This window comes from Vitis vinifera, chromosome 14 (assembly GCF_030704535.1).
Source record: "Vitis vinifera cultivar Pinot Noir 40024 chromosome 14, ASM3070453v1".
Lineage (NCBI taxonomy): Eukaryota > Viridiplantae > Streptophyta > Magnoliopsida > Vitales > Vitaceae > Vitis > Vitis vinifera.
In genome coordinates this window covers 20,661,917-20,680,000 of record NC_081818.1, presented here as the reverse complement: position 1 = coordinate 20,680,000, position 18,084 = coordinate 20,661,917, and the positions used below count along the sequence as shown (strand labels likewise).

Genomic DNA, 18,084 nt, shown 5'->3' with positions numbered 1-18,084 from the left:
ATAACTTTCATCACAAATTAGATTTTAGGGATTAAAATTAATTTTTGCCACAAACTTTAATTTTCAATTAATGATCTTTCATTATGAAATTAGTTTCACAATTAAAAGTGATGTTTAGCTAAAAATTTACTTTACCATGATATTTAGTCATAAATTTATTTTCATGGTTGAAAGTAAGTTTTTGTCATAAATTATTTTTCGTAGGAGAAATTTTTTGTCAGAGATTATTTTTTATGGTTAAAATAAATTTTTACCAAAGAATTTATTTTCATCATTAACGATAATTACTCATGGGCTTGTACCCACAAAGGTGCCAATTTTTTTTCTTTTTATGTTTTATGGCTAAAACCTATATTTATTGTAGTGAGCTTTCACTCCTCTTGTTCAACTAGCATGCGCAAAATCTACCTTCCTTACGTGAAATTCAAACTACTCAAAATTTGCCATTATACCTTACTAGTTCATTTGGGACAATCATGCCAAATTTGACTTGATTAGGCAAAGTTGTCATTCTTTCTCTTTTCAACACTTTTTAGCAATTTTCAATATTCTTTTTTCCATGAGCAATTAAAGACATCACTCACATTTGAAATCATTTCACAAGTTACAAAAAATGGTTAGCAATTATTTTAAGACCAACAATGTGTGACTCGAGTATTTTAGACATAATTATTACTTAAAAAATGTGAAATATACATCAATTAATACCAATAATATGCATTTTTTGGTTAATAAAAAATCACTTTCTTCTCATGTGAACTAGTATGAAACATGAACAACTTCTTGATCAACAAAAGAACATACCATCAAAATAGAGTATGGTTGAAAGAGATGGTAGTTTCCTTAAAGAAAAAATAAAATAAAATCTAATCTTTGTTGTACAGTTTAGACATGTGAACAAATGAAGAGGTATACCTTAGGTAGATTTCATTTTTTTTGTTGCAAATGATTAGCTCTTACACATATTTTACTTTCTTAAGCAAAAGGTAGAGCGAGAGATGAAGAGAGAGAAAGATGAGGGTCCTATTAAGCAATTGTTTTTTAAAATAGTTTTCTTTTCTTTATAATAGAATAATAATAAAATAAAAAAACAAGAAAACATGTTTAACAATTAAAAAATAGAAAACATTTTTTTATTTTTAAAAATAGGAAACCGTCTGTTTTCAAAGAATATTTTTTAATTATTTTTTAAAGGTGTTATAAAAAATAATTATGCAGATATGAAGAATGATTAAAATTAAAGCACTACATATAAAAGTTGTTTTAAAAATATGGAAAACAAGTTAAAAATATTTCAAATTCCCCAAGGAATTTTTGTTCTATAAAATATTAGAGAATAATTTTAAAACACTATTTTTGAGAACTGTTTTGAAAATACTTCCCATAGGGTAAAAAAAATTTGGGTTTTTCTCTTGGTTAGAAAAGAAAGATGGCTATTTTTAAAAATGACTAAAAAAAAGGAGTTCATCTTCTTAACTAAAAAGCGGTCATCCTTCTTTATTTGAATCATTTCCATGTCTAAGTAGAAACAATGACCGTTTAGTAACTTAGAAAAATGGTCATTGTTTGCCTCTTTTGTGGAAGTGAAATCTTTATATGTGAATATAAATAAAACTTGCAATGATAGGAATTTATGCATTTTCAACACTAAACCATTGACTCGTATCATTGAATTTTTTTGGATCGATGTAAAAAAGGATAACAATTTTTGTTGGTGGGTTATGCTTATGTCGTGGCAAAGCTCAGACTTTTAGCTAAATAACTCAACCTAAACATGACAAATAATACTCGAGTTAAATGTTTAAATCCAAATACAATATAATTATACAAATTAACGAAAAAACTACATTTTTATTAAATGAATTGTATAAATTGACATGAATGAGATCTGAACAAAATCAGACTCAATTCAAACCCATTAATATCACATTGAATTTGAGTGAGTTGTACAAATTAACATGAATGAGATCTAAACACAATCATACTCAATTCAAACTCATTAATATCACATTGAATTTGAGTCGTATTGATGAATCGTATCAAACTTTACTTCTCCTAAAGTTTTTGTACTACTAAAGTGGACTTTTTTTTTAAATATATATAACATCGTTACAACAAAATATTGTTAAAATAATAAACATCCAAAAATATTTATAATATTATGACACTTTAAACCTAGGATGCCTCATCACATACATTATAACATAATTTCTAGAAGAGACAACTTTCAATAATTTTTTTTTTAATAATCCTAATGGATTTGGTTTTTCAAAAGATTACGTCGAAGTGAAAAACAAAAGAAAAAAAAAATCCAAAAATATCCTCCTCTTATTTTCCAAGTGAGGTGTGATACAAATTATTTTGTGAATTTTTTAAAATATATTTTTTTATTTTTACTTTGATATTCTTCTCTACTTAGCCCTCGTCAAAATTTCTTATGCAATAAATTGGCTCCTCCAAAAAGAAAAAAAATAATTTAAAATAAAAGAACTAGGAACAAAAAGAAAACCAAAAATAATGTCCTCTTAAGATTGAAAATTGGAGTAATTACATGTCCCAAAGGAACTGAACCGAAATCATGGCTTGGCCGGCCCGAGACTAAGATGCAAATCTAAGCCCAAGCCCTTTTCCAAACGTGGCCCATCATCACCTCTTCTCAGCAACTCCGGCACAACGCCGGCGTGGGCCTGAACTTCACGATACAGCGTGGCCCTCACAGGAGTTTCCCTCTCGTAGCCGGCATATGCTTCCGGCGCTGCCTCGCTGCCGCATTTAATCATGAAGCCACGCTGCGGCGCGCGGAAAGATGGCGCTGCGCCGGCGCGTGGCATGTAAGCCCAAGGAAACGATTGTGGTGGCGCGGAAGGCGGTGCAAAAAGATGCGGCGGCGGCATGAACGCTGATACCATCGGGTTTCGGATGAAAGAATCAGGAAAGCTCCGAGCAGATGCTTGCAATTTGGCTCGCTTCAGCTGCTGTCTTTCCTTCTTGTGAGCGTTCTGATGACCACCTAAAGCCTGAGAGTTGGCGAACTCACGGCAACAGTACTGACACTCATATCTCCGGCCATCGGCCTGAAAAATCTCCGATTCCGGAGACGATGGAGATTTTCCCGATTCCAACTCCTCAACTTCTGAAATGTTGAAGCCAAACAGCTTCAAACCCATGGTAGCATTATTTGGTTTTGTTTGACAATGGATATCAGCCATTAACACAGAAAAAAGAGTACTATTAGTTACCAGAGGTTAGAAAGAGTAGAGAGCAGAGAGATGGAAATGAATGATGATTTTGCTGTCTTTTTATAAGATTACACCACACTCTGCACAGTATAAACATGACATAAAGATTAATTGCGTGGGTTGGAGAGAGAGAGAGAGAGTAGATAGCGAAGATCCCAAAGGAGGAGAAAGCAAGTGTCGAGCAGGAAGACTTGTGAGGAATACAGAATACTATATTCCAGCTAGTGATGAGCTATGATTTTATTTTGCATGGACTAGTTTAGGTGAGCCTTCTACCACATAAGCTGACAAAGATGCTTGTCTGCATTCAAGTCAATTTGAATTTTGTTCTTATTTTTTACGATTTAGATCGTATATATTGGTAACTGTAGGAATGTGATTGAATGGAAAGCTTTATGAAAGCCATGTGGAGGATGTTGCGTCTTTTCGAAAAATTTTTAATGCTAACACTGGCCGACATTTTGGGAGCCTTCTATGGTCTTAATTAGCTGGATTTTACTAATTAAGACTCATAAATCGGTGTCACTTCCTCAAAAACCGACTAGGGGTCATTCCATATTTTCCATGGTGACAAACAGTCAACAAATGGGAAAGAATCTGGTGTCACTTCTACCTCCACTTGCCATTTCTACACCATGCAATCTCATGAGAGAATGAGTAACAAAGGTGTTGTGTGTTGCATTGACTTTTTTCTTGATGGGTTATTTCATGCTCTCCAGAACACTGAAGTATGCGAGGTTCATTGAATTAGTTCTATGAAAAAAACGTATCAAGAAAAACAAGGGTTAAGAAACTTCAATGAAAGGCCTTGATATTTCTAAAGCTTACTGGTCAAAATATTAAATATATGTCACATAATACATCCATAATGGTCGACAGATTTCCAAGCTTACATCATATGTATATACTGCCCACATGTTACCAATCATCAAATTCCAAGTTCCTCTTGTCAAATTGTCAATGTAAAAGTCTTATATAGCTTTTGAAGGACAGAAAAATAAGCCTCCACATGGAGAAGTTAGGTGCTTTTTTCATGCCAAGTGACCACCTAAAGTGGAGTGGTTTTTGAATGTTTCAGTGTTAAATGCATAACGTGACATTTGATCCTGAATAATCGTATGGCATGATTGCGTAAATTACGTTATGCCTATTGTTTGTTTATTAGAGAAAAATCTTTTCAGATCTTACTAACTCCCATGTGATAGGTCCAAAGTCAATATCTCACCTTCATTCAAGCCGTTTCGTACAATTTAATAGGCTTTGTTCTATTGACAAGTCCCAACATGAGAGATGGCTCCAACTTTATATTAGGATCATATATGATTGGAATGATAACACTCTTTAAAGAGAATCCTTGTACCTCCACGCTTCCAAATGTTTGAATGAAGCTTCCCTAATGTAATTGTTCCCAAAGCTTCAAACTTGTCCCATCTTGTCTCCTCTTTTTTTCCTAGCCATGAAATACTTTCCTTTTAATCATAGTCTTCTTCTTATAAGAATCCAAATGATAAAACGGATGCATGGTATACAATGCATGATGGGTCAAGAAATAATGGTGCTAAATGTACCATATTCAAACACATTGATGTATAATTGATTACAACTTAGAAGAATATGAAGGCTTCCAAAACTTAGAGAATGGACCAAACCATGACATTATTACTTGTAAATTATAATGTATTTAATAATAATTTTAAAAAGTGTTTCTAATTTTGGTTCAAAATTTTTATCTTTTTAAATATTAGAACATAAATACTTTCTAAAATCATTGTTAAAATCACTTTTAATCTCTTCTTTTACAACTATATAGACTCTTAGGTCCAAAAAAGCTTTACATCATCAAGATAATGTGGTAGGATCGACCATATCCAAACTAGTTCTTGGACGTATATGAAAAAAATATTCCAACCATAAAGAGGTCAGGTTGAGGGAGCAATAGATCTAAGTATTACATACGGAATCATTGAGTACTTGTACATATATATATGTGATTAATAATGATCACTTCCTTAAGTTTTAAGTTAATCAAACATATGACTGTTTATTGAAAATGATCTTTTCTCTTTTGATGTCTCCCACCTTCTAGTTAATTAAATAAAATAATATTGATTATAGAGGTATTTTAATCATGCCCATGATAGAGGCAGCGCAATTAATGTTATATATGAGCGCATAAGATTGCGCAAATCAATTAGGGTCCCACCAAGTTGTGCTTAGCAAAGAAAATGTACATAACATAAGAATAATTTGGGTGCACCATTCTTATGGTAAAACAAGTGACTAGTCCTGAATCTATCATTTATTTCATGTTGCAACTGTTAGTTTGGAAGGATCCAAAAGGTTAAAATATGTCAAGTTGATACATATCCCTTTAGGTGGATGAATTCAAAGCACTAGAGCACAAATAATGTGGGTGCAGATCAATAGAAAATCCCTTGCATTCCAAGTGATTCTAACTAGCCTTTTGCCACCTAAATTTATTAGTGGAGGTTTGGTTATAGCCGGTTAGGTTTAAATTATTTTAATGCTGCTAAAAAATATATATTTTGGGATTCTTTGAAAGTATTTTTTTTAAAATTTTTTGGAGTGTCCAACTATATATTTTATCATGTAATAAGTAGAAGAGATTCTAAATTTTTACAAGGAATATTCTTATAAAAAATTTGAAATCATTTATGTGTTTTTTTGTTTTTTAACCAAAATGTGTATGAATTTGTCTAAATTCTAAATAAAATAAACAGAAAAATATTATTCAAGTTTTAAAGGTCTGTTTGATAACTGTTTTCTAAAATAATTTTCTATTTTCTAGAATAAAAAAATTAAAAAAACTTTTAACAAAAAAAAATATTGTTTTGTGTTTTTTGTTATCAAAAATAGAAAATGGGATGTTTTTAAGGAACATCTTTTAATTATTTTAAATTGTTTTCACTTACTCTTTTAGGGATGTTTTAAAAAATAATTATACAAACAGATATAATGATTACAAATAAAGTCTGAGACATAAAAATTATTTTTTAAAATATATATAAAAATATTAAAAACATTTTAAATTCTCAAGTAGACCTTTATTTTATAAAACATTAAAAAAAACAGATTTTAAAAAACAATTATCTATTAAGACCTCAATTTCCTTTATTTTTTTGCTTTTGGTACTGAAATAAAATATCTTTTAAAAAATAACATGTAAAAGAAAAAAGGAATAGAATCCTTTACCTAGGATATTTGACGTGTACATAAGCTATAAACCAATAGGAGAAACTAGGGATAATTAAAAATCTATGATTTGATGTTAACTGAAACGGACATAAAATATGAGATGGGAGTTAGGTATAAAGAAGTTTGAATCAAATGTAGTCGTGAAAAATGGTACCCGAGGGAGGAAGTCATGATGACCGAGTGGCTAGTGTGATTGGGAGGTGGCATGCAAAACAAACTTAATTGATTTAATAAATATACATAGTACTATAGCATAGATTAAGTCTAGATCATGTGAAGATTTGAAGATATAAGAAACATAAAGATGCCCTTGAAGTCGGTTTGATTGGACAAAGACGGCCCTAATGAGACAACATTCCAACGAATACAAAAACACAAGGATGCACATGACCATATTAGGAATCATCTTGATCACATATTCAATTATTGATGTGTGACAAGGCTTCGAGGAAAATAGGGGTCAACATATTATGAGATACATGTTGCGTGTTTATTTTAGACTATGCTACGTTTGATTTTTGGAGGTATTGGCTTTAGAGAATCTAGGGGCTAGATGCAATGTGTATTGGCGGTTTGGATTTATATTTTTTTTTTTAAAATATTGTTTTTGAATATTGAAGATTCTCTAGTAAGCCTTCTATAATGGTGTTGTTTATGTTGGAAAATTGGCAAGGTTATGGAATAACAATGGGATTTTTCAATGGAATTGAAGTAGTGCTATGTTATAATCAATGATGAAAATATTCAATAGCTGAATTTGATAAAAATATCATAAATATCATATGAGAATTTGAGAATTCTAATATATATACATATATCCTTTTATTCTTTTTCACTTGCAAAATGATTATTTCTCTTAGCATTTATCAAATTATTTTAACTATCATATACTCTATAAATTTGCTTTTTTACTTTTCTAATTATATTAAAGGATATTGGGTTCGTTTGATAGTGATTTTATGAAATATTTCTAACTTTTATAATACTTGAAAAATAAAAAAATTATGTATTAAAAATACTAAAAACATTTACTAAAATTATTATCAAACGCACTTTTAATGATGATTACAATAAAATTTCACATTATATTTGGTTATCTATGGATGATTCAAATACAAATAAGTTAAGTTTTGAATTCAACATTTAGAGGTGTTGTAGGGGTCATAAATAATATTTTAGGCATATATAGTATATGAGTTACAAAAATTGGAATTAACAAAAAATAGTTTTTTCTAAATATCTGTTTTAATATATTTGCTCTTTTTTTTTAAAAAAAATAGTAATACCTTTTATGTAAGAATTTTTTGAGACTTACATAAAAAATAAAAAATAAAAGTATATATATAATGATTTTTAATACTAACTAAAAAATTGAGGTATAAAATAAAATTTAATATCTCAAATTTAAAATTTTAAAAATAATTTTTAAGGATATTAGATAAGCTTGCAATATTTGTATAAATTCTCCAAATTTTATATTGAAGTTCAAGTTTTTTCAAAATAGAAAACAAAAAAATATCTAAATGAGTCTAATGGCCGTTTGGTCATATTTTTTTAAACTTATTTTTAAAAACTATTTTAAATAAGAAAATATGCCTAAACGGACCCACATTTATATTTTATTTTTGAAAACATGTGAAAACAATTTTTATTCATTCTTTAAAAATTGTTTTCTATTTTACTTTATTTTTATAAATTGTTTTATGGGAACAATGCTTAAACCATGTTAAAAAAAAATTTTAAAATGGTTTTCTGTTTTTAAAAACAAAAAAAATATTTTTTAATCACATGCCCAAGCAAGCTCTAAACATTTTATAAATTTTAAAAGCAAATTTATTATTTTTGAGCCAAAACTTAGAAAGGAAAGTTGGAGGCTCGGATTGGAGCCAATTTAATTTTTCAACCCAGTTAAAAGAAAAACCGTTGCATCATGGTTGACCATTTGTGGGCATCTAACCCAATTCAAGCCCAAAAACCCAACTCACTAACCCAGTCCTTTGCCATTTCTAAATCCAAGCCCAAAAGGCTAACCTTTGCCCATCCCAACGTATCTTGAGTTCAATGCAATTGTCTTCTCTGGGCCCAAATATGTTATTATATGTTGAATAGATCGGTGGTATTGAATTGGAAATGATCATCAGCCAGATTCCAGACAATGGTTCTCTCTCTTGTAGTACTAGAGAACTCTATTTCAAATATCCATTTTGAGGGTTCAATTAGGAGCCGTTCCTAATTGTCTCCTCCCAAAATACTTTTTAAAAAAATTGGAAGAATTCATTATAAATCAAAACCTTCAATATATGGATTATTCTTAGTTGGGATTTATTTGGGAACCGCCCACTTCAATCTGAATCAGCCTTTCCCTTGAAGATCTAAAGTCTGTATCATACTTGAACCATATTTGGGTATGTATATAAAGCCCAAACCATATTTGCAAGGATTTAAACTAAGTTGTGAAAATCAAGCTGCCACTGCACTTAGCTCATATATGTAGTCCAAACAATATGAGTAAGGGTTTCAACCACATTGCTTTTTCTTTAATGACTTCACCTTCCTTTAAACTTCTTAAGACATTTTTATCAAAACCAATTCTCCCAACATAGGTTTTCTTCAATATTTAAACCTAAAATCTTAAAGTCATCAAAGTCATAAAAAAAAAATTGGACCTAGCTTCTTAAAGTCATCAAAGGAGCTACCCCTAGAAGATGAGAATTGTCCCTGACCATTAGTCTCAACGACTCTAACTTAATGCTCAACCAAACCAGCTAAAGTTCCAAGATACTATAAAGCCCTTCTACATTCATAGGAGACAAACCCTCAAGTGCAAGAGGTACATCATCATTAGCCTTATTGTCTTGGAAAGATGTTCTTCTTTGTGCCATGATCTCCTATAAAGCATAAGGTATAGCTAAATTAGTCACTAAGAAAACAATTAGATAATTTGGATTTATAAGGAAGAATGAGAGTTTATATGATATGAAGTTAAAACTTAAACTAATGTGTCACCCATCTATCCCCGAAGTAAACTAAAACAAGTTTCCAACAAGATCATAACCTGGTGCTCTGATACTACTCTGTTACGCCCCAAAACCCACTCCAAGGGCATGACGGTCATTTCACACCTCAAACCCAAAGGCTCAAAGTGGAAACAACACAAACATTCATATTATAACTGAAAATTTACTAATTACCAAATTCTTATTTAGAGTAGTAGAACAAAAATTCTAAAATATCTAGATAATAATTTTTTAAACTAACACATCAAACCAAGTGTTATTGTCCAAATAACTCAAAATTCAAATAATTCTAATGGAAAAAATTTTAAAATCTAAACAATGCTCAAAATAAAGAGAGTTTTGACAAATGTCCTAACAAGCTAATTTTCCCTCCTAACCATCACTCATCGCCCAAACTGAGGGTACTTGTAAAATTATTAGTGAAGGAGGATGAGCTCAAAGCCCAATAAGGAATATTAACACAGTTTCATGGATCAAATATTTTCAATTATACTTACAACGGGAGATATAATATATACTCTATTTATAAAACTTTTGAGTTAGACATGCTAATACGTTTAAACTGTTCAACCAAACATTTTCATATATATAAAAATCATTTCATATCCATTTCAAATCAAATACATTTCAATTGTTTTCTCTCTGGTTATCAAATAACAAATAGTGTCCATTTAAATGAGAATTTACAAATAGGTGGCTAGCCCTAATCGCTCATTTTAAGGTGGATGAACCAAACACTACTAGTATTAGTAACCTATAACCTAACCCTTAGAGGCTGTGGTCCAAATCAATTACATTCCCCACCATGAAAATGTAAAGGTCAACTATTATATCCCGTTGACAAGGGTCGAACAAACCAAAGTCAAATTCTTTGTTTTATTCATTCAACTTATAAAAGTAGAACATCATATCTCTACAATTTTCATTTTTCATAAACAAAGAAAATGTTTAAACATATTTTTCATATAAAACATATATTTGATCTATACACATTTCAAAATACAATATAAAAGAAAATTATTTCCTTTTACAAAATCTGATTTAATTTCCCATACCTCAAAAGAAGTCCTCAAAACTTTGGAAGAAAATAATTTTGGAAAATCTACTCTTCACCTAACAAAGCAGAAGAGAAATAACAATTACTATTTGTCTAAAATTATAGGTTTGACAATCCTAAAATTTTAGGTATTCAAATTAATGTTTTTAATTATGAAAGATAATTTAATCAATTCCTATTTTAGAAAAATTAATAAATTTATAATTCATATAAAACTTAAATTTTATTTTCAATTTATTTCTTAGGACACAACATACTTTAATTAAACTACAATTTATTTCACGAATTTAAATTCTGTGCTACTTATTAACTTAATATTTATCATTAATCTAATTATAATACTATAAATTTAACTAATTTGTACTTTACATCGTTTATTTATATATAATTTATTCTACCACTTTCATATTTTCTAAACACAACTACCATAACAACACCCACACAACTACCAATAATATATATATATATACTCACAAACTCCACGCACAGTGCTTGTCTCCCTTATTATTATTATTATTATCATCATCATCATCATCATCATCCTTCATTCTTCATTGTTCCACACACACACGTTCTTTATTTTTATTTTTTATTTTTAAAAACACTTGTTTATATATATATCATCATCATCATTCTTCATTCTTCCACACGCACACATTTTTTTTATTTAAAAAAAACATGTTTATTATTATACACTTCTAGAAATCACCCGATACATTGAAATCTTATAGTTTTTTAGTTTTTTTTCCTAATATTTTCCAATCCCTTAAATTACATATAATTATATATATATATATATATATATTTATAACTCATTTAATTTTTGAAATTTCATTACTTAGATCTTTGAATTTCTCTATTTTCATCAATGGAACAACCTATATTCATAATTTCAATATTTTGACCTAAAAATTTTAAATAGATTAACCCTAGCCTAAATCGAAATCTTCCAAAGAATCTTTTTTTTTTCATCTAAAACTTTAAGATTTCCCAATTTCCAACAATAAATCAACCCATAATTTTAAATTTGCAATATTTTGATATTAAAAAGAATTAAAAATAAATAAACTAATCCTAATCTAAATTTAAAAAATTTCAAAGAATATCTAGCGTGTTTAGAACTAACTAACGAATATAATATATTAATTTAGAGTTAGAATTTTACTTGGAAAAATCTGAACTTCAAACTCTGAACCTCTAAACCTTTAGCCCTATGATTTCCAATTCTCTAATTTTGGTTAATAAGGTTTTTTGAATAAAAAATGTTAAAGGAAAATCTAATTTATACCTAGGATTATTAATTGTGAAATGACTTTTCACCTTTAATGAGTTTAATTAATTAATTGATTACTTTGTAATTTACTATTTTGCCCTTAGAGTTAATTTTGGGGTGTTACATAAAATCTCAAGCTACCTTGAGTCCTTGATGATGACATGACCTTAACTTCTCTCATCAAGAAAAACCAAAAAGAAAAAATTGTTAAGATGAACCTTTGAAAGTATGATATAATGTAACAAATTCAAAATTATTATTTGTTTAATATTATTTTAGTTTTACTTTTATCTACCCTTGTTCCATGTATTATACCTTATGAGCATTCTGATATGACATATTTTACAGTGTATATGACTTAAGTGCATTAGGAATTGTATAGAAGATCTAAGTGATGGGTTCCTTACAAATAGATAATTTATTCATAGTCAATTCATGGACATAGACAATCCATTTGAAGCTATAATGCACCTCCTATTAAATGGATGATCGGTTTTGACCATTATGATGAGTTTCTCATGATGAGTACACAAGTGTATATAAGATAAGAGCTACAGTGTGTCATAACGTAAAGTTATTAGGTAATCCTGACTTCACCAAGCTGTTATATTATATTATCTCTCAACCTTGAAAAAATATTGAATTTGTGTCAAAGTCTATAGTGGCTTTGATATGCTAGTGAGATCTTAAAGTGATCATATATTCCCTATGGATTTGATCACTATTAATGGAAAACAGTAGCAACAAGTATTTTTAATTGAGGCACCATGATATCTTATAGAGTTTGAGACAATGTGTCTGGTGATGAGCACAAATCTCTATTGTAAATAAAATACAAAAGCTTAAATACGTGATAACTTTGACCAAGAAAAACCAAAGATAGAGTTACCATGACTTTGTAGTATTCCTGGTTGTTGTCCTTTAAGATTAGCTCTAATGTGTTTATTTGTTTTTAGATTAAAAGGATTAATTATTTTTTAATGATAATAAAATTCTAATTTAAATAAATATGGAAATATGAATAAAGATTTCCTAAAATATTTAATCAAATAAATCAAACAAGAGAAAGAATGTTATGGAGAGTTTCATAATCTAATGTTAAATCCTTACAAAGAGAGAATGATAAAATCTAGAGTTTAGGATCAAAGTCAATCTACGACCAAATTGAATCTAAAACCAACATTGCATTAGAACTTTGATTTTTCCTTTTTAAAACAGATTCCTAACACCATTAAATGAATGAGATTAATTAACAATTAAAAGTTTAACTTTTTAACATTTTCTACTCTTTGTAGCTTTGTTTTAGGATAGATAATGATAGGGAAGACTAGGATAACCAATGATTTATATATAATGATAGGGAAGATCAGGAAAACCAATGGTCAAAAGCTGCCAAGAATTACTAGTGTCAAAAAATAATCTACCATATCATTCCCTAATACAACTCGCAATCATAGGTGATGATTAATTTTTATTTTTAATTTTATTCAATCAAAAGCCCATATTCATCTTTTTAGATTTGACCCTTAGATTCGTTAACAGTATGATCAAATTATAGTAACTAGTGATTAAGGTCTTCTTAAGAATCACTAATATAAGAATCTTCTATAATTTATCTAAGGTGATCTTGAAAATATAAAGAAAACCATAACTTTACCATGTTTTTCCTACTTGTCTTTGGATTCTTCACCTTCATGTTAGCATCTTCGGATCAATCAAGTTTACTAAATATGGTGGAGGATTTCTCCTCACAGTCCATGTTTGGTTGCTAAGAAAAATAAAATAGAAAGATTGAAAAAAATATATAAAAGAAAAGAAAACCCAAAACATTATTAAGAATTTCAAGATGAGAGATCAATCTTCTTCTCTTCTTTCTTTTTCAAATAAAAAACTCCTTAAAAACCCTAAAAATTGAGTTTTTATAGTCCCACAAATCCCAACATGTTTGTATGTTCCTATTGACCACTTATTTTACAAATAATTACTTAAAAATGACTAAAAAAAATAAAATCATAATTTTCAATTGTGTGGAGCCCACTCAGGGCGAATAGAGTGCCCAATATGCAATTCTCAAACTGGATAAGGCGAAACATCAAAGTGGCAATGTGTGATTTCGAAATTAGGATCATTTTGAAATAGATTTCAAAATCATAAGTTGAATTTTTGAAATCATTTTGAAATGGTCCTACGACTCTACACAATTGTCTTCAAATGACCATAACCTCTTTGTTTCAACTCCGATTTGCACACTGTTTAAAGTGTTAGACTTTTGACTTTTTAAGCTTCAAAACCATATATGGCTTGCTAAAAAAAAAATCATGGGAAGCACTTAAAAATTCACATCAAAGTTAGGGTATATGTTACTACTAGGTTTGAGTTCCAAATTCCATTTTAAGCTTCATTGCATTTGCTTCCAATCCTTTTCCTCATGGTTGCTTGCCATCTATCTCACTCCATAAAATTCATTGCTAGTATTTCATGCCCTTAACTCACTCATTTCAACATTTTTTTTTTTAACTTTTTCATGGTTCCCAAGTCCAGAGTCTCTCATTTATGCATATTTAATCTCTTATACTTCCTTAGTTGAAAATGATTTTTGTATTTAACATTATTTTCATCCCTTAAACCTGGAATTAGGCTCAAGATAGAAGTTAGATCCATAACTAGAGCCTTAGCATCAATTTGAGTTAAGTTTGATGATTTGAGCTTTTTATATTGCATAAATCATATCATATAAGTGTTATTGGAGTGGATATTTTGGCTCCAATCAGGTGATCCTAAGAAAGTATATTCAGGTAAACTATAGTCATAGTAGTTCTTTAAGTGGAACCTGACATAAGCTCTTTGTAAGCTAGTATATAAATTGATCACACAATAAATAGATTTGTAACTCAAGGATGGTAAAGGTAATTTTAAGAAGTTAATATCATTCACCTTGTTAGATTGTAGATACTAGTTCATAGGGAGAATGTGGAAATCCTAAAATTAGTGTATGTTGATTTTGTGTGATTAGTTGGGATTTTTTTTAAGGAAATAAAGATGGATATGTCATCAAATTTCTCTACCTTTTTTTTTTTCATATCTCCATATTGTATTTTTGCTAAAATCATAGGATTTAATGGCTAAGTTGTCACCATTCTTTCCCTACTTAAGTCTGGTTATATCTACATTATTAGGTTGAGATAAAAAAATAAAAAATCCTTTTCTTTTCACATAGTATTAGAGTCGAAAATGCTCATTGGGTTTATTTACTTTTTTCCTTAACATTTATCATTAATCTCCTCTGGTTTTAACCAGATTCATTACTTTGTTTTTTCTTACCCAAAAAAAAAAAAAACATATTTATGTAATAACATATCACCTTTTGTAGAAAAGAAAACTTGATGACAAAATATGATATAATCATTGATAGTCAAAGTAACACCTTAAAGGTGATCTCCACTCAAGAAACAACCTTTCCCAACCATAATGGGGGATCTAAAGGGTCAATTTTACCAATCACGAGACATAGGTTGATTGAAAACAATTTTCCTCAATGGGCTCAATCCATCATGATGTATTTATGCGACAAGGGGAAAGACGACTATCTCATCGGAGAAATTACTAGTCTAGTGAAATAAGATCTTAATTTCAAGACCTAGAAAGCCAAAGAGATGATGATTGTCATGGTTGATCAATTCCATGACCACCGAAGGAGTAGAAAACTTCATGTTCTATGCGACAGTGAAGGAGATGCGGGATGTCATGAGAGAAACCTACTTTGACAATGAAAATACATCGTAACTAATTTGAAATCAAGGGTAACCTTCATGATATACAACAAAATGAGATGACCATTACCCAATATTTTAATATAATCACTTGTCGTTAGTAGTAATTAGACATGTTCAAAACCTCCATATGGGATACTCTTAGAGATGCAAAAAATATAAAAAGATTGTTGAGAAAGAACAAATCTACAAGTTTCTATTAGGCCTTAATAAAGACCTTGATAAAGTTAAGGGAAGAGTTCTTAGTATTAAACCTTAATTGAGTATCTATGAAGTATTTTAAGAGGTTTGATGCGAGGAAAGCGGAAAAATGTGATGATGGGTAACCAAAACCAACCTACTCCAACAAAAGAGTCATCCCTTGTTACTTAGAGCCCCTAACCATTCAAACTATGACAACCATGTTTGCAAAGGTAAACCATGGTATGACCATGCATTGTCACAACCTAGGCCATACCCAAGACATATGTTGAAAAATCCACAGGAAACCCAAAGACTAGAAACCAAGAGGGCCACTATAGGAGCAAGAAAGTCACGAGAACCTCCAAAAATATTGATGAGATATTCCGACACCTATATATATATATCTTGATGAAAATATTGGTTTTTACGAATATATCAAAAAATATTGGTAGATATTTTGACATAAAATATCGATGAGATGAAAATTGATCAAAACTTGTGAAAATGTTGAAAAAAAAAATCTAAATAAATGGTATAAAATGCAATAATAGAAATTGAGGTTGTTTTATTAAAAAAGTTGGTATATGTATGATATAATTTGTGACATCTAATAATATATAAAAAAAATTTTAAAATTAAATTTTATAGAGATTTATCTAATTTGAAGGGATTCAATAACAATATATATATATATATATATAAAATATGTATAAATATTTTTATTTTAAAATGTTGATAATTTTATTTATAAATTTCTAATATAAATACATAAGTATAGGATATTTACATTTATGAATCTTATATATATTCTTTATATTGGAAATAATAAAGTTGGCCTGATGGTATAGTTGCTTCTTTTCAAACTTGAGGTCATGGGTTCAATCTCCGTAAACAACATACAAGTCAATATCTTAAACTAGCAAAGAGTGTTGTGGCTAGCCAACAACCAAGTCAATATCAATGCTCATGACAACCTAAAATCTTTCTCATCAATAGACTTTTACCAACACACTTTTCCTCAACTACTATGCATTGAGATTATCCATTGGTAAATGTTTATTCCAACAATGTATATCAGTTGGGAAAAGTCAAATTCCTTATAATGCATTCACATGTCTTGCACATAGACCATGCTTAGTTGTATGCTAAGTTAGGGAGGAGGAGGAGTTGAAGTCATGAGCTTGGCAATGACGTATCTTCTTCATTTAGTATTGTGTAATTTGTCAATACTTACTCAAAAGACACTAGTAATCAAGTGGTGCTACATGTTGTGTAGATGGAAAGAAATATTGAAAAATTGACTGAACTCGATTACAACCCATTTAATAATCGCGCCATAATAACTTGATATAAACACAACTTATTTATTACATAGGTAAAATAAAACAACCTAGTTAACCTGTTTAACAAATGAGTTAAGTTGGACATGAATAACTCATTAACATGAATCTAATTCATTAAATTTGTTAACAAGATTCTAACCCATTAAAATGATTATAACTTGCTGACACAATTGTAACTTATTTAAATTTTTTTTTAAATTTAAATTTATAAACTATTATTTTACAATATTTTTAGTATTTCGAACTTCAAGTTTTACTTTTTTTAATCTTAATTAATTTAATTATGAAATACTTTTAATCTTAGTTATAATTTTACTTATTTAATTTTTTTACTTTGATATTTATAATTAAATAAATATTTTAAAATTTTGTCATTTTTAAATACATAAAATTAATAAATTTATATGGATTAAATGACTCGTCAAAGGATTGGGTCATAAACAAGTCATGTTAGGTTAAATGAGTCATAAATAGGTTGAACAGTCGAATCGAATACGATACGTTTATTAAACAGATTGCACAAGTTGACACGATTATAATACAAACACAATTACACTTAACCCAAACCTACTAAAATTCATGTTGTTTTCTAATCCTGTTATCATGTTGTGTCATAATTGTAACTTCTATCTTATTCCCTTGTACTCAAGTCTCATTTGCTTACACCATATACAAGACCTTCTTGTTGTATACCTTGTTCACATCTCATTGTACCTTAGTCTCATTTATTTATATATTAATCTCATTTTTTTGCATCTTAATTCATTTATTTTTATTTAATCTCATGGATTTACTTGATTCAATAATAGAAACTTTATCATATATTTTTAATGGCTTAGATTCAACATTCTATAGATAGCAAATATTTTTAATAGCCTAGATTCAAAATTCCATAGATAGCATATATTTTGAATTGCCTAGATTCAAAATTCCATAGATACGGCTGAATAAGGAAAAAAGGAAAAATAAATAAATCATATATTAAG

The 18,084-nt window shown here is 29.1% G+C and overlaps 1 protein-coding gene across 1 annotated transcript; it reads right to left on the bottom strand.

Moving 5' to 3' along the window:
- Positions 1-2,504: 2,504 nt before the first annotated feature.
- LOC100254923 (zinc finger protein GIS3) lies at positions 2,505-3,475 on the bottom strand. Its single transcript, XM_002280616.5, has one exon. It carries the CDS (start codon positions 3,207-3,209, stop codon positions 2,577-2,579), a length of 633 nt encoding a protein of 210 aa, XP_002280652.2. The 5' UTR covers positions 3,210-3,475; the 3' UTR covers positions 2,505-2,576.
- Between the last annotated feature and the right edge of the window lie 14,609 nt (positions 3,476-18,084).

Bases quoted from the DNA above. Each gene is read 5' to 3' on its own strand.
- LOC100254923 (XM_002280616.5), bottom strand. From the start codon at position 3,209: ATGGCTGATATCCATTGTCAAACAAAACCAAATAATGCTACCATGGGT.